This window comes from Papio anubis, chromosome 5 (assembly GCF_008728515.1).
Source record: "Papio anubis isolate 15944 chromosome 5, Panubis1.0, whole genome shotgun sequence".
NCBI classification, from domain to species: domain Eukaryota; kingdom Metazoa; phylum Chordata; class Mammalia; order Primates; family Cercopithecidae; genus Papio; species Papio anubis.
In genome coordinates, this window is record NC_044980.1 from 57,275,516 (window position 1) to 57,302,859 (window position 27,344).

Below are 27,344 nucleotides of genomic sequence, written 5' to 3' on the forward strand. Positions count from 1 at the left end.
CTTATCCTCAGGTACCTGCTTCTCATCTATGAAAGCATCCTTAAACACCATCGTCTAGAATTAGGACTATACCTGCAGTGTTGTTGTTGTAGTTATAGTCTTATTATAATGCTACTGACCAGGTAAATCCAGGCTATACAATTCCTAGCAGATGGAAAGCCCCTGTGAAAGCCTGGAAACTAGAAAGTGTTAATCAAAGAGAGCCCATGAAGGTGGAGAACAATGTGAGGCTAAATAAGGTCAGAGAGCTGAGCAGGAACCAGGTCATATATAGGGCTGAGTAAACTAGGATTAAGGGTTTGGATTTTTAAGTGTAATGGAAAGTTGTTGAAAGGTATTAACTTTTGCTTTAAAGCAAGAAAAAGATAGTAGGTTTTGTAAAAGCATTCTAGTGTGCTGTATAGAGAATGGATTAGAGGAAGTCAAGAGTGGAAGTTTCCTCGTTTGGGAAGGTAGGCAGTAGTTTAAACTCTAAACTCGAGACAGATTGGCTTGTTGCACAGTGTTAATAGTAGGAATATAGAGGAGTAGAAACAAGGAAAAATTTCAGAGATAAATTTGACAGAATTTGTTGATAAATTGAGTAAATGGAAGGGTAAATTGGAAGGGTAAATGAGAAGAAAGGTCAAAACTGAATCACTGGTTTCTAGCATGAGTCACTGGATTGATAGAGATGCTTTTTACTCAGATAAGGAAAACAGGAAGAGAGCCTGGTTTTGATTTTCCGTTTTGTTTTTGGTTTCCTTGTTTTTGTTGGGGAGGCACTCATAAGTTTGGTATTGGATCTCTTAATTTTGAGATGATTGTGAGAGTGCCAAGAGTGGATGAGAAAGATGCCGATGTACTTAGGGATCCAGAGCTTAGAGAAAGGTCACTGAGCATAAAGTTTTTTGGTCAACTGTAATACCTTATTATAAAACTGTAACAAAATAGTAACTATGTGTTTATATGAAGTTGTTAGTTTAATTACACATTTTTGTTTTGTTTTTGTTTTTGTTTTGAGACGGAATCTTGCTCTTTGTGGGGTGCAGTGGCTCGATCTCAGCTCACTGCAAGTTCTGCCTCCCAGGTTCATGCCATTCTCCTGCCTCAGCCTCCCGAGTAGCTGGGACTACAGGCGCCCGCCACCACACCTGGCTAATTTTTTGTATTTTTAGTAGAGACAGGGTTTCACCGTGTTAGCCAGGATGGTCTCGATCTCTTGACCTCGTGATCCAACCGCCTCGGCCTCCCAAAGTGTTGGGACTACAGGCGTGAGCTGCCACGCCCGGGCACACATATGTATTTTTAAATGTGAAATTTTGCTTCAGAACTATTTTTTTCTTTTATTCTTGATACAATTTTATTCAAATGCTTCTTGCAAACTTTGACATTGTGTCTTCATCGTTATCAGTCAAAATTCCCCTTTGATCATGTAACACTGTTTTCCAGAGCATGTTATCTTCATTTTGTTCTGAGCTGTGTGGCATACAAGACTTTTCCAGGAATTTAATCCCAAGCTACAATTACCTTTTCAGATAACTTCAGTAACATGAACAGAGTTGGCCTTTTTGATTTGTTCTTAAAATATATCTTCATCACCTGAGGTCAGGAGTTCGAGACCAGCCTGACCAACATGAGGAAACTCCGTCTCTGCTAAAAATACAAAATTAGCTGAGCGTAGTGGCACATGCCTGTAATCCCAGCTACTCAGGAGGCTGAGGCAAGAGAATCATTTGAACCCGGGAGGTGGAGATTGTGGTGAGCTGAGATCACACCATTGCACTCCAGCCTGGGCAACAAGAGGGAATCAGTCTCAAAAAAAAAAAAAAGTATCTTCATGATTACCTTGTAATTATGTGTTGTATAGCTTTATTTTCATCAGTTTCCAATATCTACAATGGTGCTAGCTCCATAATTACCAATTCTCTGATAAATTTCTTTATATCACTTAAAAAAAAAACAATTCTGTCAAGTGACTTTTTAAGTAACTACTCAATCTTTTATTCAGCTGATTTTTAAAAAATTTTTTTCCAGACAGTTCCGTACCAGTCCTTGATCATCTCCTTTCCGTGGAAGCTTAGTATGTCTTCATTGGGCATTGCTTTTTATAGCAAAGTCACACAGGATGGCACTTTCTTCTCATGCCATTAAATATAGATCATTTTAGTTATTTCTTGTAGTCTTAAAGATAATGGTTTTGTTGGAGGAGGGTGGTGCTGCTGTGTGTGTGTGTGTGCACTCAAAAAATGAAAAAACAGGTAATCAGGGGAGTGGTTTAGTATATAAAAGCCTTTGTAAGGATCATTATGGAATGCAAAAAAAAGTCAACTTTCACTTTAAGATAGTGAATTTCAACTGTGGTTTTTTAGCTTATTTTCTTGCCAGTATTTTTCAGGGGAGCTAGATTTATTAATATACTTTTCCATGACCATGCAGAGAATTACTGTGTAGAAAGGATGTATATTTCCATTTAAATGACAAAAGTATTTGCAGGCTACATCCTGGGAAATATCTACAGGGGAAAACTTTTTTTTTTTTTTTTAACTAGGTAATGGGTTTATTATATTTTTATATTTTTTAAGTGAATAAATATTTTTAAAGTATTTTGTCAGTTTTCTAATATAAAAATATTGAGATATAATACATTTTTTAAAAGGTTCTTTGGCATCTTCAACAATTTTTAAGAGTGTAAAAGGATACTGAGATGAAAAAGTGTAAGAGATTTAGAGACTGTTAACCCCCTCATTGTTCAAATGAGAAACGGTGATGATGCTGACATTTAAGTAGTGCTCTGGCACATGTGGCAGGCCTTGTTATAAGCACTTTACTTGTGGGTACTATTATGCCTTCATGTTACTGATAAGGCAAGTGAAGTACAGAGAGGTTAAATTGACTTGCCCAAGACCATGTAGCTAGTCACTGGTGGAGCCACAATTCGAGGCTCTGATGGTGACCACAGTTTTCTGCCACTTTCATGAGGTCTGGAAGGGGTCAGAAGGCCCCTGCCATCTGGTTACTTCACCAGCTCTCTGTGTTCTCTAGCAATTTCACAGTCACTATGCAGGAGTCACTGAGGCCTCGAATCTGCTTTGCAGTCTTCATCCCAGATTCTGCCACCCTGAATGTTTTCAAGCATGGCCTTACAGTTGGCCTTACAAGGCCTTGATGTTTTTCAAATCTGTGTGCACTTCCACTTCAACCACACATTCCTCCCTTGTGATCATGCTCAAAACTCTAATATCCTGTCTTATTGTAACTTCACATTTTCCAGTTTTCTTACTCTCTACCACTAAACTTTTTTTTTTCTTTTTAAGGTACAGTGTCTTGCTTTGTCACCCATGCTGGAGTGTAGTGGTGCCATCATGGTTCACTGCAATCTTGAACTCTTGGCCTCAAGTGATCATCTTCATATCTCAGCTGGTACTGAGTAGCTGGGACTACAGGCGTGCACTACTGCCCCCAGCTAATTTTCTTCTTTTTTTGAAGAGAAGGGTCTCACTTTGTTGCCTAGACTAGTCTTGAACTCCTGGCTTTAACTGACTCTTCCACCTCAGCCTCCCAAAGTGCTGGAATTACAGTCGTGAGCCGCCATGCCTGGCGTAAACCTTGATGTTTGCACTTGATGTTACGGGTTTTTCTTTTGTTTGTTTTTTCCACTTTTAACCCTATTTTCTACCTGACCCAACAGGTGCCCTGTGGTCAACTCAGACTTCTCATTAATACCCTCAGCTCTTTAAACCCCTCATCCTCAAACTCTACTAGCTTTTCAAGCTTCCAAGCCTGAATTGCCTGACTCAGTTTCTCCCTATGTGTATCTGCTTGGGGTGTAAAATATAGCAACTAAAAATGATAGAAGTGTACAGATTGAGGCTGTTACAAATCTAGGGCATTTAACTGCAGTTGGACCTCAGTGCCATTGAGCAATGTTTTTGTCTTTGGTCAAGACCCTCTATTATAAACATTGACCACTTGGCTCCAACTGCTTACCCACATGCCTAATACATAACCTCACCTTCTAATTCACAGAAGGAGGATAATTGAAAATGCAGGAACTTCCGCTTCCCACTGTGAGCCTCCAAGGGAGTCTGTACATCTGTGTCCTGCTGCCTCATGTACGAAGATACCCTTTGTGTTCAGCCCTGCCTCTGTTAGGATCTCACTTCATCCCATCACTGGGATCCTGCTCCTTCACCCACCCCTTTGGCACCTGCACTTTCAGCTGCTCAGCCTCTACTGGTCCATTTCCGTCAGCCAAAAACACTCCTTCAACCCTGCGCTCCCTCTGGTTATTACCCTATTGTTTCCGTCCCTGGACAAGGTTCTTGAAAGAATGGTCACTCCCCTTCCTCAGCTAGAACCTGGTTTATCTGATTACTTGACTTTTGGTGCTGTTGGTCACCCTCTCTTCTTCAGGGATACCACTTTCATCATCTTCTTTCTCATGTCTTTGCTCTTTTTGTATCCCTGTTGGATTGAGCAAAGTCACCAACCTAGTCAAGTCACTCACCCAAGATGAAACCCAACAGTCATCCTAGACTCTTTCCTCCCATTTATCTTCCATAGCCAATTAGTTGCCAAATCCTGTGATGTTTACCCATTAAACATCTGTCAAACCTACCCCTTTCTCTTTATTCCCGTGGCCACCAAACCATTTCAGGCTGCTACCATCTCTTCTGATGTGGAGTGATCTTGGCTCCTCACCAACCATCATACTCCTTTATGTGGTTCTTTTTACTGCCTTGGGCAGTAATGATGCTGAAGGGCCCCCCAGAGAAGAAGTCTATACCAGAAAACAAGAGTGACCAGAAGAAGCTAAGCTCACAGAAGCTAAAGAAGCAGAGTCTTCAGGAAGGGAGACCAGTGGTGTCCACCCAGCAGAGATATCTCATGAGATATACTGAAGTGTGGCCCCTAGATTGCAAAAATGAATGTCATCTGCCCGTAGAGTAGTAGGGTCGAAAGCTGCATTGCGGTAGGCCGACGGGAGTCCTGGGAAGCCTAGAAACTGAGAGTAGCTAGAGATGACTTCTTCCAAAAGATGAGCTTTGGGCTCTATAGAAGCAGTTTCTCAGCACAGTAAGGTTGAAGTCGTCTCCAGTCAAGCCTGCAGCACTGCCCTCTGGGTTTGGTCAGTATAAGGTTCTGGATCTCAGTCTTGGCTCTAGCTATTAGCAGCTGTGGAGACACTCCACCATCTCAGTCTTTATTGCTTGCCAATTGTAGCTGCTTTCAGCTAAGTTTATTCCTTGCTCAGGGGCTGTTCCAGTTGTCAGCTCTTCCTCCTCTGGTAGGGAAAGTGGAAAACTATTCTTTTAATGTTACCACTGTTGTAGTCTCTACTGTTGTAGAAATTCTGGAGTAAGACTAATAAATCAGGGCTTGTTTCTTCCTTCGACTATTTCGATAAATTGTTGTTCTTTGCTTAACCCTGTTGAATGACCTAAGCAGATAAATACAGTTAAGGGGATATTTTATCTGGTTCTGGGTTTTAGTGCCTAAAAACTTGTTTAGTCTCTTAAATTACCCTAACTTGACTTAAACTTCCTGTATTTAAAATATAGTAATGCAAGAGTGACTTTAATTATTAATTAGGTACCATGTATAAATAGCATAATTATGGTCTGGTTGGATCTGAGAAAATTCTAAGGTGATTAAGGTTGTGATTCATTTCTGTCTTGTGATTGCTATTATGAAAAAGTGTTACATCATCAATTTTAGCTTATATAACTATTTTGAAAAGTTAATTGAAAATTTCGTCTGTGTTACTGCCTGCTTGGACTTTATAAAAGTCTATAAAATCTGAACGTTTATAGATTTACCCCCTAAATCTATAAAAATTAAAAAACACATACTACAATTTTTTTTAAGATTTCATTGCGATTTAATTTGAATTTGCCTAATGCCTAATGATTTTGAACATCCTTTTAGGATGCTCACATGCCATCTGTATATCTTCTTTGGTGAAATGTCTGTTCACATTTTTGCCTTTTTTAAAAAAATGTTTTTGTTCTGTTTCTTTTAAGAGACAAGTCTCTCTGTTGTTGTCCAGGCTGGAAAGCAGTGGCTGTTCCCAAGTGTGATCATAGTGCACTGCAGTCTTGAACTCCTGGCCTCAAGAGATTCTCCTGCCTCAGCCTCCCAAGTAGCTAGGACTACAGGCTTGCACCACAGCACCTGATGCCTATTTTAAATTGAAATTGTTTTTCATCTTAATGTGTTTTCAGAGTTCTTTTCACATCCTAGGTTCAAGTCCATTACCAGATATTTGTTTTACAAATATTTCTTCCAGATATGGCATGTCTTTCTTCTTCACAGTGTCATTAGAAGAGCAGAAATTTTTACTTGTCAATACTCAATGTCTTTATCTTTGTAGTTATAAAAGTAAAATAAGACTTATAAATCCAAGAATATTAAAGTATTCCTTTACTATCGAATCTCTCCATCTAGTATTTAAACATACTAATTAGTGAAAAAGAATTTTGTAATGTTATAGGCAAAGATAAACTTTTTGTTATAAGAAAATAGATTTTGAAAGTTTCTTTTGTATTTCAGAACTGGAATTTCTCTTCATGTTCAAGAGGATATTTCAGGGGAAAAAAAACCTGTTCTAGTACTCCAGTTAACCTGTTTTGCTTTTCTTTTATTCTAGTGTTATCCAAGATAAATTCTGTGGGATTATAAACATTTCAGTGGAAGGCCTGCATGATGTCATGACAGAAGATCCTGAAACAGGAACTTATAAAGAGTAGGTGCATTATTTAATTAATCATAATTGGATTTGGAGGATAATTAAATACATGCTGCATGATTTTTTTCACCATCACTCTTTAAGCACAGTATGAAAGTTTTATAATTTGTCTTTTATACAGAAACGTTTTTATTTGTTATTTTGCTTATAGTATTTATTGTTTGATCTTAGTATCAGCTTATTTATTTATTTATTGAGATGGAGTTTCGCTCTTGTGGCCCAGCCTGGAGTGCAATGGCATGATCTCAGCTCACTGCAACCTCTGCCTCCCAGGTTCAAGTGATTCTCCTGCCTTAGCTTCCTGAGTAGCTGGGATTACAGGCATGCATCACCACACCTGGCTAATTTTTCTATTTTTGGTAGAGACTGGGTTTCTCCTTGTTGGTCAGGGTGGTCTTGAACTCCCAACCTCAGGTGATCTGCCTGCCTCGGCCTCCCAAAGTGCTGGGATTATAGACATGAGCCACCATGCCCAGCTGGTATCAGCTTTATTATGTTACAGCGACAACCTGAATTGAGCTGCTTTGATTTAATCGTCGTTTGATGATTAAGTTTTTAAAATTTCAAATATATTTTAGCATATAAGTTTTTTTTCCTGGTATGTTCTGAGCATGCTCTTTTTTTCAACTTTGCTGTTTATAAAGCCATCTCTAGCAAATGGGAAAGATTGTCACTTGAATCATATTTTGTTGAAAAATATGGATAGCAGATATATGTTGTTGAATCTTATTAAACATATTAACAAAATGTTTCTGATACGTCACTTAGCTTTTGAGAACACTGGTGTTTGTATGAAGTGGAAATATCAAATTTTTTGAGACTACAAACCAAAAACAAGAAAGCATTCAATGTAGGCAGGTTTTTTTCTTTTTAAGTTAATGTAAGGGTTTGTGGTTGTATTAGTCCATTCTCACGCTGCTATAAAGAACTGCCTGAGACTGGGTAATTTATAGAGGAAAGAGTTTTAATTTAACTCAAGTTTTGCAGGACTGGGGAGGCCTCAGGAAACCTACAGTCATGGCAGAAGGGGAAGCAAACATGTCCTTTTTCACATGGTGGCCGGAAGGACAAGTGCTGAGCAAAAGGGGAAAGGCACCTTATAAAACCATCTGATCTCATGAGAGCTTACTCACAAGCACGAGAACAGCATGAGGGTAACCGCCCCCATGATTCAATTACCTCCAGCTGGGTCCCTCCCATGACATGTGGGGATGACGGGAACTACAGTTCAAGATGAGATTTGGGTAGGACACAGCCAAACGATATCCATTGATATGACTGCACATGACTGTAAATTGTGTACATAATATGTAACAAAGTTTACAACTATATGTGAAACGTTTAGGATATGATCAGATGTTCCTTGTCCTCTTTGGAGTATGTGGTTTAGTTGAAGGGAGAACATGGCTGATAGCACAGTTAAAACACTAGTAATGAATACAGACAGTTATATCTTGTTTTGTGCAGGGAACACCAAACAGTACAATTCTGGATTTTGCTTTAATAGTAAGTCAGGGAAAGAAAAAAGGCACTGTGTATTATAGTCTTCAGGGAAGGAAGTAGAACAAAATTATAACATGTTTTAACTGGAAGAGGTGAGAGTCTGAAAGTTACTAGAAAATTTAGAAATTATTTTGTGCAGTCTCATGGCATTAAAAATCAGGATATCAAGGCTCTGAAAAGTTGGCCGGTCACAGTGGCTCCTGCCTGTAATCCCAGCACTTTGGGAGCTGAGGCAGGCAGATTGTTTGAGGTCTGGAGTTCGAGATCAGCCTGGCCAACATGGGGAAACCGTTATCTCTACTAAAAATAACAACAACGAAAGAAGTGGAGTGACACAGCAGATTTGTGGAAGAGTCAAGATGAGTCAAGGTGTCCATGTGCCAAGCTCAGCCATGAAGAGAAAGTTTTGGTTTGGAAGAGGGAATATGTTGGAAGTAAGGAAAACAAACCAGTTTTAGGATCCCAGCTAAAAGGCCTAGACTTGATCAAACGTTAGTATTGATGAGTAGCTGGAACATATCTGACCACTGGTTTCTTTTATCCGCAGAATTGTTTGGTGATTTCTTTTTACTCTGGGTGGTACTTTGCATATAGAAACACAGTTGAGAAATAAATTACCAAGAGATACACTTTTCTGTCTCTGTTTCTACGAGTGGTTAGACTAGATCTCTGTTAAAATAATCTTCCTACTTTGTAATTCTGTGAATTACATAGAGTTCTATAAATTACAGTCCATGAGACTCTAAGGCATAAATAAACTTTCAGAAATGCCTGCGTGAGAAACATAAAGTACATACTTACGTAGCTAACTTAGATTTCAGCTTCCCCTTCCTATTTATTTAAACAGTTTATTCAAAAAAGTTAATCTTTCTGGTTCTGTTGAATTCTTATTATAGTCTCTCAACTGAGTGAATTGGAAAAAAAAAGGAAGAAAACTCTATTTCCTTCACCTCCATCAGTAGTGTATTAGGGTTCTCCAGAGAAACAGAACCAAGAGGAGACAAAATATGTATATATATAAAGAAATTGATTGTAAGGAATTGGCTCTCATGATTATGGAGGCTGAGGAGTCCAAAATCTACAGTCGGCAAGCTTGAGACCCACAAGAGCCCATGGTATAAGTCTGAAGTATAAATCTGATCATGTCCCTCCAGTGTGGAAATCACCAGTGGACCTCCATTGTGTACAGAATACAGTCCACAATTGTTTGTTTTTCATAAAGATTACTTAACTAGTTGGGCTCTGAAGGTGGAAGAAGTAGTGTCCCAGCTTGAAGCAGCCAGAGGATGAAATCTTCCTCATCTAGTCAGAGTTTTATTCAGGCTTTCAGTGGATTGGCTGAGGTCCGCCCACATGGGGAGGGCAAACTGCTTTACTCAGTTTATAGATTCAAATGCTAATTTCATCCAGAAACAGCCTCACTGATACACCCAGAGTAATGTTTAACCAGATTGCTGGGCACTCAGTATCTCAGTCAAGTTGATGCAAAATTAGCCATCACACTAAGAAAGCCTTGTTGACAGATCATCTTTGTATTCAAACTGTTTACACCAGGCACTGTGCAGTGTGAGGAAGCAACTGAGTCTCTGACGTGAAAGAGCCCACAACCTAGAAGGGGAGACAGGGACAAATGGAGCAATACCAGGTGTAAGAGAGAAAGGAGTCCAGGGAAACTGAGAATCATTCCTAACGATATGTAGTGGATTGGAGCCAACTAGTTAAGTAACCTTTGTGAAATACAAAGAATTGTGGTCTGTATTCTGTAGTCAATGGAGGTCTACTGGTAATTTTCACCCTGGAGGGACGTGATCAGATTTATACTTAGAAAGGTCACCTTAATGCATTGTGGAGGACGACAGAGGGGGTAAATGCTGGTGAGTGGTCTCAGACCAGTGGAACAACCTGGGATGCATGTTAGAAATGCAGATTCTCCTTCCTTGGTACAGACTCATTATATCAGAATCTTTTGGGGGTCACACAGTAGAATCTGCATTGCAAACAGGAACTGTGATGATTCATATACACTGTAAAAATTGAGAACCTACTGCTGTGAAAGTGGGAAAACCATTTAGGTAGCTGTTAAAGTCTTATGTTGGTGAGCAGTGATGACGTGAATTTGAGATAGATTTTGGAGGAAGGATTAGCAGGAAATGGGGACAAGTAGGTATGGCTAGAGAGTGTTGAAAGGTGTTTACAGTTTGGGTGATGTGACGTACACATGCATGTACAATTTTTAAAAATAGTTGTGCTTATACCTGTAGCCTGTGCTTATTTTTATACCTTGATTCGTCCTCATAACATATTGAACAGGCATTTTAAAATTTAAAAAACATTTTGTGCGGAAAAAATGGAAATGGGCTTTTATTTTCCCTTCTAATGATCCCTCTTTTTTTAAAGTTAGAAAAGTTTATCTTCCAAGATAAATAGATAGTCAACAGTTGCCTGTTAATGCTGATACTGGTATTTCTTCAAGGTTGTACAGAAAATACATTCTTTTGGAAGAAAGAAGAATTCCATTTTGAGAGTTGATGAATCTGTTTATTTGTTGAGGTGGTGTTGGTGGGTTTGTGGTTTGGTTGGTTTTTTGTTTGTATTATTTTTTTGGCTAGAGTTTTTATTAAGCCAAGAAAATATGCTAATGAGGCTAGAGATTTGACTTGTTTGCTTTCTGCTTGTATGGTTAGAGTGTTTCTCTTTTTTTGTTGTTGTTTTTTTTTGAGACGGAGTCTTGGAGTGCAGTGGCGCTATCTCGGCTCACTACAAGCTCCGCCTCCCGGGTTTACGCCATTCTCCTGCCTCAGCGTCCCGAGTAGCTGGAACTACAGGCGCCCACCACCTCGCCCGGCTAGTTTTTTGTATTTTTTTTAGTAGAGACGGGGTTTCACTGTGTTAGCCAGGATGGTCTCGATCTCTTGACCTCGTGATCCGCCCGTCTCGGCCTCCCAAAGTGCTGGGATTACAGGCTTGAGCCACCGCGCCCAGCCGAGTGTTTCTCTTTTATTTCCTTAAATAATATTTTTGTTGAAAGGAATATTGGGAAATGAAATTGACAATCCGTTGCCAAGATTTGGGAAGTAAAAAGGAAGAAAGAATTTAGCGGCCCCACGTGGTGGCTCACACCTGTATTCCTAGCACTTTAGGAGGCTGAGACAGTAGGATCGCTTGAGCGCAGGAGTTGGAGACCAGCCCTGGCAACATAGTGAGACCCTGTCTCTTTAAAAAGAAAAAAAAACTTTGGGAGGCCGAGATGGGCGGATCACGAGATCAGGAGATCGAGACCATCCTGGCTAACACAGTGAAACCCCATCTCTACTAAAAAAAAAAATACAAAAAACTAGCCGGGCGACGTCGCGGGCGCCTGTAGTCCCAGCTACTCGGGAGGCTGAGGCAGGAGAATGGCGTAAACCCGGGAGGCGGAGCTTGCAGTGAGCTGAGATCCGGCCACTGCACTCCAGCCTGGGCGACAGAGCCAGACTCCGTCTCAAAAAAAAAAAAAAAAAACTAAAAATCAGCCAGGCACACGCCTTTAGTCCCAGCAGCTGCTTGGCAGGCTGAGGTGGGAAGATTGCTTGAGCCTGAGACGTTGAGGCTGCAGTGAGCTGTGATTGCACCACTACACTCCAGTTTGGGTGGCAGAGCAAGACCCTGTCTCTAAATAAATAAATAAATAAATAAATAAATAAATATAAGAAGCCTAGAGGCACTAAAATCTGATTAGAAAATGACTCATAAATTGTGGTTTTTATAGCTAATAATCTTGTTTGAAACTATTCTATATTCTGTAGTCAGTGGAACTCCCCTGGTGATTTCCACACTGGAGGGACATAATCAGATTTATACTTAGAAAGGTCACTTTGGTCCATTGTGGAGGAAGACTGGCAGTGTAGATGTTGGTGAGTGGTCTCAGACCAGTAGAACAACCTGGGATTCTAAAAGTTAAAATTAGGCTTTTAAAAGGACTTTTTTCTCCTTCACTCAATACATTGACCCACTGGACCGCTCTTCAGAATGGAATGGAGAATACTAGAAGAAACATTGGTTCTGGAATTCTGACATCTGTATGTTACCTTAACTTGTGTAGATCCTAGTGACCTCCTTAGGAAGTCTCTCTCGCTTCAGTTTCCACCCTCTGATCCATTCTGCCCCACTTAAAAGCCAAATTTCTTACAGGATCAAGTTAATGGGGCTCTATTCTGTGCTGACTCAGTCGCCAGCTTTTTCTCTTGCCTCCCTGGGTTCTTCATCATTCTGCAAACATGCCATACACTTTTACACTCATGGCTTGACTAATATTTCTGCTTCTTGGTGTGTCAAGCCCTTATCCTCTTTAGCAAAAATCTACCTCTAAAATTGCATTCCAGACTTATAGAAAGAATTCATTCCATCTTTCTCTGTTTCTTCATGGCACTTTGTCTTTATTGCTAATATACAATATTTAGTTGCTTATATTCAGTCTAGTGACCGTAAGAGGATTTGAGACAGCGCATAAGAAAGTGCATGCTCATCATAACAGAAAACTATTAACATAGATTGAAGGGATTTAAATTAAAAACCTTGATTGGGGAAACCTGTGGCATCAGGATATAAAACTTAGCCATATGCTTTCTAATTACCAGGATAAAAAAAGAAACATTAGGAATTACATGGCTCTTATTTTCAAGTAAAAGGAAGTAGGTTTATCAGGTGTTAAACTTAAGACAAATCAATTTAACAGAGTTTGATTGAGCAAAGAATTCTTCGCAAATTGGGCAGCCCCCAGAACCAGAATTGGTTCACAGTGTCTTCAGCACTGTACCTGGTCAGACAATATTTATGAGCAGAAAAGGGAAAGTGAGGTACAGAAAAGGGAAATGGGGTACAGAAACAGCTGGATTGGTTACAGCTCAACGTTTGCCTTATTTGAACATGGGTTCAACAGTTGGCCACCTATGATTGGCTAAAACTCTGATTGGTACAAAAATAGGTTACAATCTCTTTACATTTCCAGTTAGGTTACACTTTACTATGTACAAAGAGACTTTCAGGCTGAACTTAAAATATGTGAGGAAGAAGCTTTAGGCTAAATGTAATTTAACACAGGAGAGGGAGATTCATATTTCTTCTCATTGGGGTGTCATGCCCTGAGCCCAGAAATGCATTTTTATTTATTTATTTATTTATTTATTTATTTATTTATTTATTTATTTATTTATTTTTGAGACGGAGTCTCTGTCACCCAGGCTGGAGTACGGTGGCTGCAGCCTCCACCTCCCGGATTCAAGTGATTCTCCTGCCTCAGCCTCCCAAGTAGCTGGGACTACAAGCACGTGCCACCACGCCCGGCTAATGGCTAATTTTTTTAGTAGAGATGGGGTTTGGGGATTCACTGTGTTAGCCAAGATGATCTCGATCTCCTGACCTCTTGATCCACCCGCCTTGGCCTCCCAAAGTGCTGGGATTATAGGCATGAGCCACCGCACCTGGCTGAAATGCATTTTTAATTAGTATTTATATAAGTGACTATAAAAGGACTGCTTGTTTTAACAATAAAGAATTAGTTGTTTCTGATACCCTAACAACTGTAGGTAAGTGACTCCGGGATTAGCTGACTGTGGCCTTAGCAACATCATCAAAGCCCCAGGTTTTTGCTACTCCGTCCCCTCAGCGCATTAACCTCATCTGCAGGCTACCATCCCTCATCAATAAAAAGTAGTTCTAGGCATTACAGTTCATGACAATGGCACTGACACATAAGTAATCTTCTTCCTTATGTCTTTTTTAAGATCGAGGCAATCCTTATCTGGAAATCATTGCAGTAGATGTCTTCTTATGTCTAATTGGCCAGAATTTCTTAAACATGCCCTTGCTGAAAGTAGTCATTGACCAGGGGGATGGGATCTCCATTACTGATTATTGAACTGCTGGCATTGGGGGTCTGGGATCAACTTTTTCTGAAATAGTGGTAGCATGGAAGAAGAGGAAAACTGGACAGATTCAGGGTTCAGTTAGGAAAGAGGCTGATTATATAGACAAGCAAGAGTGTCCACTACAGAGCCCAACTGAATAGTGTCAATTTTGTCTTATGTGAGACAACCCATAAATTGTTTCTTCTCTTTTTTTTTTTTTTATATGGAATCTCGCTCCGTTGCCCAGCCTGGAGTGATCTCGGTTCACTGCAACCTCTGCCTACCAGGTTCCAGCAATTCTCTCATCTCAGCCTCCCTAGTAGCTGGGATTACAGGCACGTGCCACCACGCCTAGCTAATTTTTGTATTTTTAGTAGAAATGGGGTTTCACCATGTTGGCCAGGCTGGCCTTAAACTCCTGACCTCAAGTGATTTGCTCGCCACGGCCTCCCAAAGTGCTGGGATTAGAGGCGTGAGCCACTGCACCCGGCCTGTAAATCATTTCTTATATAAACCTAGCTGAAAGTCAGTTACATAGCAGTTAAAAAAAAAAAAATCATTATTAAACAATTTATTGGAGGCCAGAGGTAAAAAAAATATGTATAAATAGGAAGCATATTGGTGGTTTGGCCTAACATAGGACTGGGGTTAACAGAGTGTGTGCCCCTCACAACTTCCTCAGCAATGTTAGCATCAACATTATGGAGGAAATGATGAGAAAGCATCACAGAGGAACTTGTGAGAAATGCAGATTCTCAGGCTCCATCAAAATCTACTGAATTAGACACTATGGGAGTGGGGCCCAACTGTGCTTTTAACAAGGCCCTTCAGCTGGTTGAGCTGAAAGCTCAAGTTTGAGAATCGCTGATATTGGACATTAAGAAAATGACTTGAATACTTGGCCTTTGTCCCAACTATCCCTCCTGTGCACACAGATGGGCTCCAGGTAGAGTAGAACTAAGCTTTTTTTAGACAGTTGCACTTATTCTGTTCAGGTGCCAGAATAAAGGCAATTTTAAAGCACCCAAATTTGATACCCTGAAGTAGTGAAAAATTCATTTAGACAACAAAAATTTTGAGGAAAAATACTGTTTATCAGTGCTCAATGAATGTTTGTAAATTCAGCTTTTTCTCATCTGTAAAGTGGCTGAATTACTTAGGGCAGAGTTTGTATAAATTAAATGAAAGGTATTATTACTACAAGTACCTTTAAACCCAGAAATGACTTAAAAGGTTTCACTTTTTTCATGCTAACACCTGTTGGTTCTGTTTAGCTGGTTGAAGTTTCTTCTTGAGAAAGATTCTTACTTAGCAGGCTGGAGTGCCTGGATCTATTCGGTGATTTCTGCCTTGAGTTTAGAATGGAGGAGTGGCCACTTATATTCACGTTAGTCATTCCTATTTTAAACTGTTGGGTTTACTATTTTTATTAGTATGTTACTGCATGCACAGTCTACACACTTTAGTTTATTAGACATCTATTAATTCTTACATGTCTTTTATGTGAAGCATGATTGTCTATCTTTAATCTTTGTCAACAAAATGAGATTTGACTTTTAATTGGAAATTTTTCTGAAAGACAATTTTAACTTTGGGCTTTTCAGCCTCCCAAAGTACTAAGATTACAGGTGTGCACCGCTGTTCTCTGTCTTAGGGTGATAAATCTTTTAATTTAGGGAAGGCAGAACAGAAAACATTCACTATATGAGTAAGTTAACAGATTTTGGAAAGCAGTGGAAGAATTTGATGCAAAATAAAGCATGCTTTCGTGCAGATCCATAGTCATTGCAGTTAGAATTCAAGTTTGCAACAGACATAAATTGACTAGTGTAAAGGAACCCCATATTATTCAGTTCTAAAATACAAAGTGGGATGTAGACCTTTTTAAGACATTTCACTTTATTAAATAGCTTTTGGGTTGATAGAATAGTGTAATTTTCTCACTTTGTGTCGGAGTCCATTGACCAACTACTTGTGCTACACTGTATTATATCATGGCAGACAAAAGCATTGCAGCCCCAGGTCAAGGGCATGCAGTGAGTTAGGAATTGAGTTCCTGCCATTTTTCAGGACTTCTGATTTCTAGCCTGAGGTTCTTTTTGATCCCACCAGTGGGCACTAACTGAATCAGAGGCAGTCACTCCAAACATTGCTTTTTTAATGATAGGAAATAGAAACAAAAGACACTTGTTTCCACTGCAAGAATGAGCCTGATCAAGTTTTCTGGTATCAGCACCTGTGTTAGTTCTCTATGAAAAGCTATTTACACAGCTGAGTCAGGAATTGTCCTTCACCTGCACTTGCTACAAAGCAACAGAACCCAAACTTTCTTTGCCACTGTTTATTCGTTAAGAACTTATGATCATGCTGGGCGCGGTGGCTCATGCCTGTAATCCCAGCACTTTGGGAGGCCGAGGTGGGCGGATCACGAGGACAGGAGATCGAGACCATCCTGGCTAACACGGTGAAACCCCGTCTCTACTAAAAATACAGAAAATTAGCCGGGCGTGGTGGCGGGCGCCTGTGGCAGGAGAATGGCGTGAACCCAGGAGGCGGAGCTTGCAGTGAGCCGAGATCATGCCACTGCTCTCCAGCCTGGTTAAGAGCGAGACTCCATCTCGGGGGAAAAAAAAAAAAAAGAACTTATGATCATGTTGATAAATTACTGAATTCTCCTGTTACAAGTTAGGAAACAGTGGGGTTTGTTCCATCAGTTTGATTCACTAGACTGTTGATTTCTGGTCTCCCTAGAACCATTGTTGACTGAACAGGAAACTGTTTCTGTTATCTCTGCTAATAGTAAAGAGCACGGTGCAGATATTCAAAATAAATGATGTGTAACTACCCAGAAAGTACAAGTGCTATCAGGGACAGATTCCTCATAGCACAGTAATGTCATTTGGAACACAAGGTAGATTGTTACATAATTAATATGTTTGTGATATCTAAATTATTGCATGTTTAAAATTCTGTAGATGTGAAAATTTTGGGGAAGAAGAAGTATTTTTTAAGAGTTTATGTCATTTTTAAATAACATATAAAGGGTATGCCTGCATTACTTTGTCAGCTGATGTTTCATTGTTTCAGAAGTTGCGTGTAAATAAATTACTATCTGAAATGCCCAAGTAAAATGCTGTAAAATGTTTTAGTGTGGCCCTTTTTATAGTGACATATCTTTTCATAATTCAAAAATTTTGTTAAATTTTAAATCTAAATTGTCTAGTCTTTTTCTCACATTTTGGTGTGAGAAACTAAGAACATAGAATTATTCATGTTCTTAGTGATTTTAAGGGCTTGTGTTTAAGTGTATTATAGATATTTTTTATTTAAAACATGTTTTTTAAAAAATTATTATAGCTGTATGTTGATGTCTCATCTTGAGGAACCAAAAGTAACAGAAGATGAAGAACCACCCACAGAACAAGATAAGAGGAAAAAGATGGTAAGTTACAAAAGTAGCTTCTAAAAATGAAGAACCATATATTATCATTTTCTGTAGGTTCAGAAATATCTCGTCTGTTTGTCCATCCAGCTATATATCTATCCGTCTATCCCATGTTACAAAATTAATGTAAAGTGTACCCTAAAACATACGTTTTATTCCTAGTACAGAAAGTTAAGGATAACTTTTCATCTGAAATAACTGTTGCTTGTCTTACTGCAGAGCAGATGATTTAGTGTTTTACTTGTGGAAAGTGTGTGACCTGCAAACCTTATTTAAGTGGAAATGTGTGTTCTTCTGTTTTGAGGAGATGTGCTGAAATTTCCTTGCATTGCCTATTGTTTTATAGATCTTCACATGAACTTTTGCTGACCTGCATCATAGGCTTTTATAAAAATGCCCTTAAATTAACCACAACTAGTAAAAACCACTAATTCTCACCAGAGCAATCTGATAAGGGGAAAAGAACAAAAAAATAGGAAATACCTAAAATATCTTGCCTTTTAAAATTATATATAATCTTGAATGTTTAAATATTTATTTTGACCGTGAATATAAAATAGGTACATAGGAAACTTTTTCCCCTTTTCTTTTGGAATCTTTTCTTGTCTTCTGGCCTCATCATTTAACTAACTTTATTATACCTTCTTTCCTCATTTGCAAAATGAAAACAATTGTATCTGCCTCATAGATAGAATAAATAAATATTTAAAATGGTTATGGAACCTAGTAATTACTCTGTGTTAGCTATCATTTTAATCTGATCATTGTATTTACACCTTGCATTACAGCACGTTAGCCTTCAATGGCTTCATCCTTAGCTTATAGCTAACATCACACTGCTCTTAGAGCATGTGCAATGCTCTTCTTTTAAACTGTTTGAATTTAACTCATTTTACTTTGCTTTACGCTAGGTATCATCTCCCTAGCACATAGTATAGAGGACAGGACAACATCCAGGGATTCTTAAGACCTGAATTCTAGTCCTTGTTGTACTATTACTTGTAACCTTGAGCAAGTCACCTTGTCTTTGTAGATCCGTTTTGCCTCATCTGTGAAAAGCGGCAGAAATTGGATTAGCAAATTTCCAGGGCCTGTGAACTGAAAAATTACTGTTAAAACTCTTAATGTCATTCCTTTTCTTCCCCCAAAACAATGTTTATACATGTAATAAGTCCTCATTTAACATCACTGATGGTTTCTTGGAAACTGTAACTTTAAACAGAACAACATGTAATGAAACCAGTTGTACCATGGGCTAATCTAAACAAGAAGCTCCTACAGCATATTTCTGGTCACAAAAAACATCACCAAACTTCTAAATAAAGATCCAAAACACTTCTAATATTTAACATTGAAGTAAGTGTGAGCTGTACATACATTTAAGAAATATTAATAAAAACAAGTTAAATTATTTTCCCCCTTTTTTGGGGAATCAGTGAGTGATGATGGTTGTGGTGGTAAGTTAAATCAAGGAATAAATGTTTGCAAAGTGAAAATTGTAAGGAGCACCTCCTACTACCTTGCAGTTCAAAAACAAAAAGAACAAATCTGGCGAGCTTGCTGAAAGCTTTCATACAGCAGCATTTATATGCATTTGTATGACCATAATTTGTATTCATTCATTCCTTCATTTTTCCAACCCACTTATTCTGCTTTAGGGTAGTGGGTAGCTGGAGCCTATCCTAGCAGCTAAGGGTGCAAGACGGGAACCAGTCCTGGATAGGACACCATTTCCTGACAGGGTGCACTTGCACACACTCACACTCACTCAGATGGGAACAATTTAAACACGCCAGTTTACCTAATGTGCACATCTTTGGGATGTGGGAGGAAACTGGAGTACCTAGAGAAAAGCCACACAGACATGGAGAGAACATGCAGACTCCACACAGACAGTGGCCCCAGCCCGAATCTATTTGTTTTTCTTATCAAAGTTATAATGAAATGATGTTAGCAAGGACCTGCTGCACAGTCATGCACTGCTCAACAACACAACATTTTGGTCAACAGCAGACTGCATACTGTAGTGGTCCGATAAGATTATGATACCATATTTTTACTGTACCTTTTATGTGTTTTGATGTGTTTAGATACATAGATACCACTTTGTTATAGTTGCCTACGGTATTCGCTACAGTAACGTGCCGTACAGATTTGTTGCCTAGGAGCACTAGGTTATACCATATAGCCTAGGTGTGTAGTAGGCTGTACCATCTAGATTCCTGTAAGCACACTCCATGATGTTTACACAGGGAACTTGCCTAACCATGTGTTTCTCAGAACATATCCTCATCTTTAAGCAATGTATGACTATATTCCTTTGAAATTAAACTGTTGTGTGGTTTTTTGTTTTGTTTTGTTTTTTGTTTTGCAATGGAGTCTCGCTCTGTCACCCAGGCTGGAGTGCAGTGGTATGATCTCGGCTCACTGCAACCTCCGCCTCCCAGGTTCAAGCAATTCTCGTGCCTCAGCCTCCCGAGTAGCTGGGACTACAGGTGGTGGATACACACCGTTACATTTATTAAGACCCGTAGAATAGACTACAGGTGCGTGCCACCATGTTCGGCTAATTTTTTTGTTTTTTTAGTAGGCACGGGGTTTTGCCATGTTGGCCAAGCTGGTCTCGAACTCCTGACCTCAGGTGATCTGCCCACCTTGCCTCCCAAAGTGCTGGGATTCCAGGTGTGAGCCACCATCCCTCACCTATGTGGGATCTTAAATACATGGAAAGTATTTTTTTTTTCACCTACAGTAATAATAACCTTTAAGTATAGGCTAACATTTGTCTTTCTGCCACTTACACCCCCACTTTGTCATTCTAATTATATGTAGTATTGGTTTATAGAACAACCATTATTTCTTTAAGTGACTGATTTTATTTGAAGTTATTTACTGCAGTAGGTATTTAATATAGATTTATATTGTCATCTCTAGTAAGATTTCTAGTACCTTGGTCTTGCTCTTGGATACCCACTGTTCTTGGATATGCTGAGGATACCACAGCAGTTTTTGACTGAAGCTGGGATTGTGTATTGTAACATTTAATAAATCTAATTATGAATTCATGCTAATTTTCCAACAACTTTAAACAAATAAAATTTGTTTCCCTTGTCTCTTAGAATTATAAGTTAATGTATTTTTTCAGTAATTATGTCATTCTTGAACTGTGTTGTCTATAACGTTAGACATTTTTTGAGAACTATCCAGTGATATCTTGGTTGTTTCTTCAAAGGGAAAGAGTATTTGCTGGTAAATGGTTATGAATTATTCTTTACAAAAAAAAAAATTAACAACAAAGGTTTTTCTCATTTTAAAATGAAATTATTTACTAGGAAGAAAAATATAGCTGCTTAGTTCCAAGGTCACATAAATGAAAATTTGATTCGCTTACTGTCATTGTTGTCTTAAAGTAGTCCCTAAAATGTGGTGTCTGTGTTTCAGCAGCTGCTTTGGTAGAGAATAACAGTAGTGATTGTAGTTCAGAAAGGCAGATGATTAGTATTATATGAAATGTGCCAAATAATTTTCCATAGGTTTCTGAGAATTCTCTATGTTTTATTTCAAATAAGGATGAAATTTACACTCAGGAAAGCTATTAAGCTGTCCAGACTTTTGATCTCCCTTTTCATTCAGCCTCTCTCTCTACCTTTCATTGCAGTGAAATAATACTTACAGTAGCAAATGCAGCTCAAGCATTTCATTTAATATATGTTTCCTTTCTGTCCAGTATATTATTATAGTAGAATAATTCATGACCTTTACTATAAAGACTTGAGCTAATATATTAATATCTTAAGTTTTTTGTAATTTTTTGAAACCTGACTTATAGTCACTTATAAGTTGTAATTTCAAAATTCTAGTTTTGAGCACTTTAATGCTTTCTCGCAACTCTATGATACCAGCTAACAAAGTATTATTATTATTATGTATGTATGTATTTATTTATTTTTTAAGATAGTCTTGCTCTGTTGTCCACGCTGGAGTGCAGTGGGTGCAAACATAGTTTCCTTAGCCTCGACTTCCTGGGTTCAAAGAACCCTCCTGTCTCAGCTTCCTGTGTAGCTGAGACCACATGTGCATGCCACTACACTAATTTTTACATGTTTTATAGAGACAGGGTACCACTTTGTTGCTTAGGTTGGTCTCAAACTCTTAGGCTCAAGAGATCCTCCCTTGTCAGCCTCCCAAAGTGCTGGAATTACAGGTATGAACCACTCCACCCTCCCTATTTTTTCATATTTATTATTACTTGTTCTCTTTTTTTTTTAAATGGGCAAATGAAAACTGTATGGATCTGTGGTATACAACATGGTGTTTTAAAATATGTGTATATTGCAGAATGGCTGAATCAAGCTAATGAGCAAATCTGTTACCAGTTGAGCTCATTCAGAACGAGAAGAGTTGGGCCAGGCGTGGTAGCTTATGCCGGTAATCCCAGCACTTTGGGAGGCCGAGGTGGGCAGATCTCTTGAACCTAGGAGTTCAAGACCAGCCTGGGCAACATAGCTGAATCCCACCTCTACAAAAAAAAAAAAAAAAAAAAAAAAAACAATAGCTGGGCATGGTGGCATGCACCTGTAGTCCCAGCTACTTGGGAGGCTGAGGTGGGAGGATTGCTTGAACCTGGGAGACGGAGGTTGCAGTGAGCCAAAATCATGCCACTGCTACTCCAGCCTGGGCAACAGAACAAGACCCTGTCTCAAAAAAGAAAAAAAGGAAAGGAAAACCCTTGTGTCTCATTACAAACCACTGAAGTTGAAATGTTGTGCAGGGCCGAGCACGGTGGCTCACATCTGTAATCCCAGCACTTTGGGAGGCCGAGGCAGGCAGATCAATAGGTCAGGGGATCGAGACCACCCTGGCTAACATGGTGAAACCCTGTCTCTACTAAAAATACAAAAAAATTAGCTGGGCGTGGTGGCATGCTCCTGTAGTCCCAGCTGCTGGGGAGGCTGAGGCAGGAGAATCACGTGAACCTGGGAGGTGGAGCTTGCAGTGAGCCGAGGTCGTGCCACTGCACTCCAGCCTGGGTAACAGAGCAAGACTCAGTCTCAAAAAAAAAAAAAATACTGTGTACATTATCATTTGAATGTGTTTTAAATTGGACCATATATATGGCAAACATAATATGCAGTTTTACTTAGCTTTTTAATGCAACCATGTATATGTAGACTGCGGCTCTGGCAAGCTTTGGCATCGTAGTCTTCTGCCTAGGCTCTGGCATATGTAAGTAAACTATACGTTAGGTTGAGTTGCATTTTATTTCATAAATTTATAAGTACATCCTAAGTTTCATGCCAAATAAAACAAATCCTGAGCATGGCTTTTGTACTGTCTTAGTGATTACGGTTTCTCTACTGCTCTTGGCAAATATCACACCAGATCAAGGATGGACAGGAGTGCTGCACTGTGAGGATGAAATTGTCCTGCTATCAGAGCCTACACATAGCTAACATTTTTCTCTTAGAGCACAGAGACATAGCCCTCATTTCCCCCTCCCTGCTTTCCCCTCCTTTACTCATCAACTCTCTGAAAACTTTTATTTTATCGAACTTTTTGATCTAGAAGGTTTCTTTAGACTTGCACTTATTAGAATTTAGAATACGCCGTCAGAAGGAAAGTGACACTGTTACGAATTGAAAACATTTCATGAGGTTTTCTGCAAATCTTTATTCCAAATATAATGTCAACAGGGCACCCTGTGGTAGTGGCTTGGGGTGGGAGTGGCTTGGGGTGGCTTGGGGTCAAGTTTAAAAACCTGACCACTGAAAACCAGTAGATTGATTCTTTTGCCTTCTTCCATTTGCTTCTAGAAAACCTCAACAGAATTACTATAAAGATAGAATTGTATTAGTACTGATAAGGTACTGTGATGTTCTTAATTAAATATCAGTAATTTTTAAATGTATGCATAAAATACATTTTCCTTTTGCAAATAATAATAGAATAATTCATCATCATATTGGTGGCTTCAGAACTACCCTTTGAGAATCCTTACCTTATAGCATTCAGTAATCAAGATAAATTATAGCATTGTTGAAAATACTTTTGTATTCAGCTTACATGCACTGCCACTGAGGTTATGAGTTGAGAGCTTTTTTTTTTTCTCAACTTGCACAGTTAACATCTGTCGCTTCTATTGTCATGCCACATCTCTTTTTTTGTTTTTTGTTTTTGGAGAGTCTTATTCTGTCACCCAGGCTGGTGTGCAGTGGTGCTATCTCAGCTCACTGCAACCTCTGCCTCAGCCTCCCAAGTAGCTGGGATTAAAGGTGTGCACCACCACTGCCAGCTAATTTTTGTATTTTTAGGTTAGAGATGGGGTTTCACCATGTTGGCCAGGCTGCTCCTGAACTCCTGGCCTCAAGTGATCCACCCGCCTTGGCCTCCCAAAGTGCTGGGATTATACAGGCATGAGCCACCACTCCTGGCCTCTCTTGCCACATCTTGACCCCAAACCTTGAACTCCAACATTTCTCTCTCCTCATGGTCTCTTCTTCCTTACTAAGCATTCCTTTTCTTTTGGTAGATCTATTTTGAACTTTTTCTGGAGCCCTACAATTTTTCCTTACTTTGTCCTCTTAAATCCTAGAATCCCGCATTCTTTACTGTTTTTACCTTTGTACAAGCTATATCCCTCACCCTCTCTATTTCAGACTTACGGGATCTGGGGGCCTGGGAACCAGGCATACATATTTTCTAAAAGCTTCACATGTTCTTTTGGTGTACAACCAGGGTTGAAAACCATTAGAGTAAGAATTAAACCCCTTGACACTCTTTTAAGAAAGACCTCTGCAGTCTGCCTCCTTTTAAACCTTGTCCTGTATTCTCATTCTGTCTCCTTCACTCGTTAAACCAAATGACTTGTCTCCACACGTTATGTGGTTTCTGCCTCTATTACATGCTAGTCCTCCATCTGGAATAGCCCTTTTGTCCCTTTTCTCTCCACTGAGCTTTTGCATTTGCCTTTTTAATTCCCATATATGCCGTGTCCACCACATAGACACAACCTCCCCCACTGTCCACGTCCTGTGCCACAGTGTTACATTTGTTACAGCTGATGAACCTACATTGACACATCACCGAAAATGCGTAGTTTATGTTAGGGTTCACTCTCGTATTGTACATTCTATGGGTCTTAATAAAAGTATAACGGTGTATATCCACCATTGTAGTATCATATGTAAGAGTTTCACTGCCTTCAAAATCCTCTGTGTTCTGCCTATTCATCCCTCCCTCCCCTGAACCCCTGGTGTTTTTACTGTCTCCATCGTTTTGTCTTTTCTGGAATGTTATTTAGTAGGACTCAAACACTATGTAGCCTCATATGATTTTTAGTCAGAAAGTCAGCAGAGTGTGATGTTGCAGCTAATACATGTTGCCACTAGTCTACTGGCTCACCATGTTGGTGTGGGGAAGCAGCTGGAAGTGCAGCAACTCCACATCCTGCCACATCCTCTCTAGTTTCTCTTACTTCAGAGCCAGGCACATGCCTAGTTTCATAATGAAGACATTGGCTTCTCTTAGAAGATATCTCATCAGCAAAGTTGAAGACTTGTAAGTGATGAGAGGCTGAAGGGTGTTCCCATCTGTTCATATAGGTTCTACTATTTCTTGCAGTTTCACTTTGCCCTGTCCCTTGGGCCATATGACTTCAGGCTGTAGCATCACCAGCACAGAAAGAAACAGCTTTCCATGGACTAGACGTTTTACTGGCTCTCACAATCATGGAAGATCAAATCCCTATAATAAAGCCCATGTATATGATTGATAGAAGCTTCCCAGATGTTCCCATCGCAACAGCTTGTGCGATGTATCTCAGGTGCTCAGCAGTGTTTACTGAATGGATAAGTGACTGGATGAACCGATGAATGAATGAGAGACACAGTCCCTGCCCTCAAGGAATCCTAGACCAGTGTGGAGACAGAACTGAGATGTAGGGCCGACAACACAATTGTGTCATTTTGACATCTCTAGTGGAGCAGTCTGGAGAAGAGCTGGGCCTGCCCCTAGGCCTACCTGTCACCAGTGTCTCCCTGGTTTGGGTTTATGCTGGGTGAGGTGATGGGCACTTCATTAGACTGCCATGTTAGTTGGTGTCACCAGGGATCTGGGAGCACACAATTCAGTGTCCTAATGTCCAGTAGGTGACTGCAAAGCTTGCTCCTGAAAATGAGATTCTAACTGTTGTGTGTCCAGCTGCTGCAGCAAATATGAAGTCAACTCATAGTTACATGTGTGGGTCTGCTGTGGCACCTGCTCCTGGGACCACATTGGATGTGGCCATTGGTGATACTGTAATTGTAGCAGTTCCATTTAGGGAAGCACTGCCTAGCTCTCAGGAGGGAATAACAGCAGTCATGGGTGAGGCAACACCAGTTGTTGGCATCCACTGGCTGCCCCTGGCCCACCAAGCCACAGTGGCCGCAATAGATTAGGTACTTGTAATATTACTGGATACTTTTTATGGTACTGTTTGAGTGAATAAAAGCATAGGCTTGAATGCTTTATAGTCATTAACATGGAGGTACTCATATGTTAGTGTTAGACTCATGTGACTTTATTGCTTGCCGTCTGATTCTTTTTTTTCCTTCAAAAATTACTGAAATAATTTTGTTTTTTTCTTTATCCTTTGGCACATGATGATCTTTACAAAGTTTGTAGATAGATAATGGGAAAAAGCCAACTATATATTGAATAACAGTTTGAAGAATAGTGAATACAAATTATTGCTTCTCACTTTGCAATGAGAAAGCAATTTTACTATGAATTTTTATCCATGTCTGTCTTTTGGTTGTCACTGATTTGTTGTCACTTATATGTTGGTTATCACTTATCACATATATTTGCACCAAATCTGGTTACCATAAGGCCCAGTTTATAAAAATGTGTACAAATCCTCACATTCCATTCTTTTAAGACTTAACAAAATTAACAATATTAAAAGTGTTTCTCTGTTTACTGTTAGTTAAATAATCAAATAATTAAGTGATAATAATCAAATGATCAAGTAATCAAATAATCCTACCTGCTACCATAGCACAACTAAATACATAATGGCAATAGAACTAGCATCTTCAAAATGAATCTTTTTTTTTTCTTTTGTATTCATTCCACATACATTTTTGAATGCTTAATATGTGAAAACCATTGATCTTTATAATCAGTACTTCCTCTAAGAACCTATCTTCTAGGGTATTTTGATCAATAGTACATACATAGTATTTTTAAAGTGTTAGATATCATTAGCTTATTACCAGGCCAGTTTCTTAAAATGGAAAGATGTACTTGTTTTTATCTATCCTTTGCTCACATTCTACCTGCTTCTCTAAGTTTGATTAACTGACTATTGTACTGCTGTTGATACATCCTTATTTTCATTTCTAGATGATACTGAAACATACAAAAAGCCATTCTAGGACATATAACTTTACCTATAAATATTTCAAAATTGTCAATCAAACATAGCTTTCCTTATAAGTGAGGCCCACAAGCTCAATGGTAAACTTGTCTCAAGTCTTAGAAGTACACTGTGGCCATGGGTAATTCAGGTCCTAAAAACTGCAGAGTTGAAAGTGACATTAAAACAATCCAAGAAGATAGGAAATAATAAATTGAAATAATCCAACTGCGATTCAGTAAAGATACAAATTGATAGCCAGGCATCCCCCTAAGGTAGCAGTTCTTCCTGTAATAGAGCTAAAATGTTAATCAAAAAATAGTTTCAGATTATAGAGGTTAAGATCCTTCATAGAAGGCTACATAATGGTAATCAAAAACA

At 39.2% G+C, this 27,344-nt stretch overlaps 1 protein-coding gene across 3 annotated transcripts in view; it reads left to right on the plus strand.

The window, feature by feature from the left end:
* Window positions 1–27,344, plus strand: part of IPO11 (importin 11) — a 228,075-nt gene that overhangs the window by 176,693 nt on the left and 24,038 nt on the right. For all 3 annotated transcript variants that reach the window (XM_021939382.2, XM_021939383.2, XM_021939384.2), the window contains 2 exons: window positions 6,632–6,727; window positions 17,476–17,560. In XM_021939382.2, the coding sequence (XP_021795074.1) occupies window positions 6,632–6,727; window positions 17,476–17,560 (181 nt within the window). The remainder of the gene's footprint in view (window positions 1–6,631; window positions 6,728–17,475; window positions 17,561–27,344) is intronic.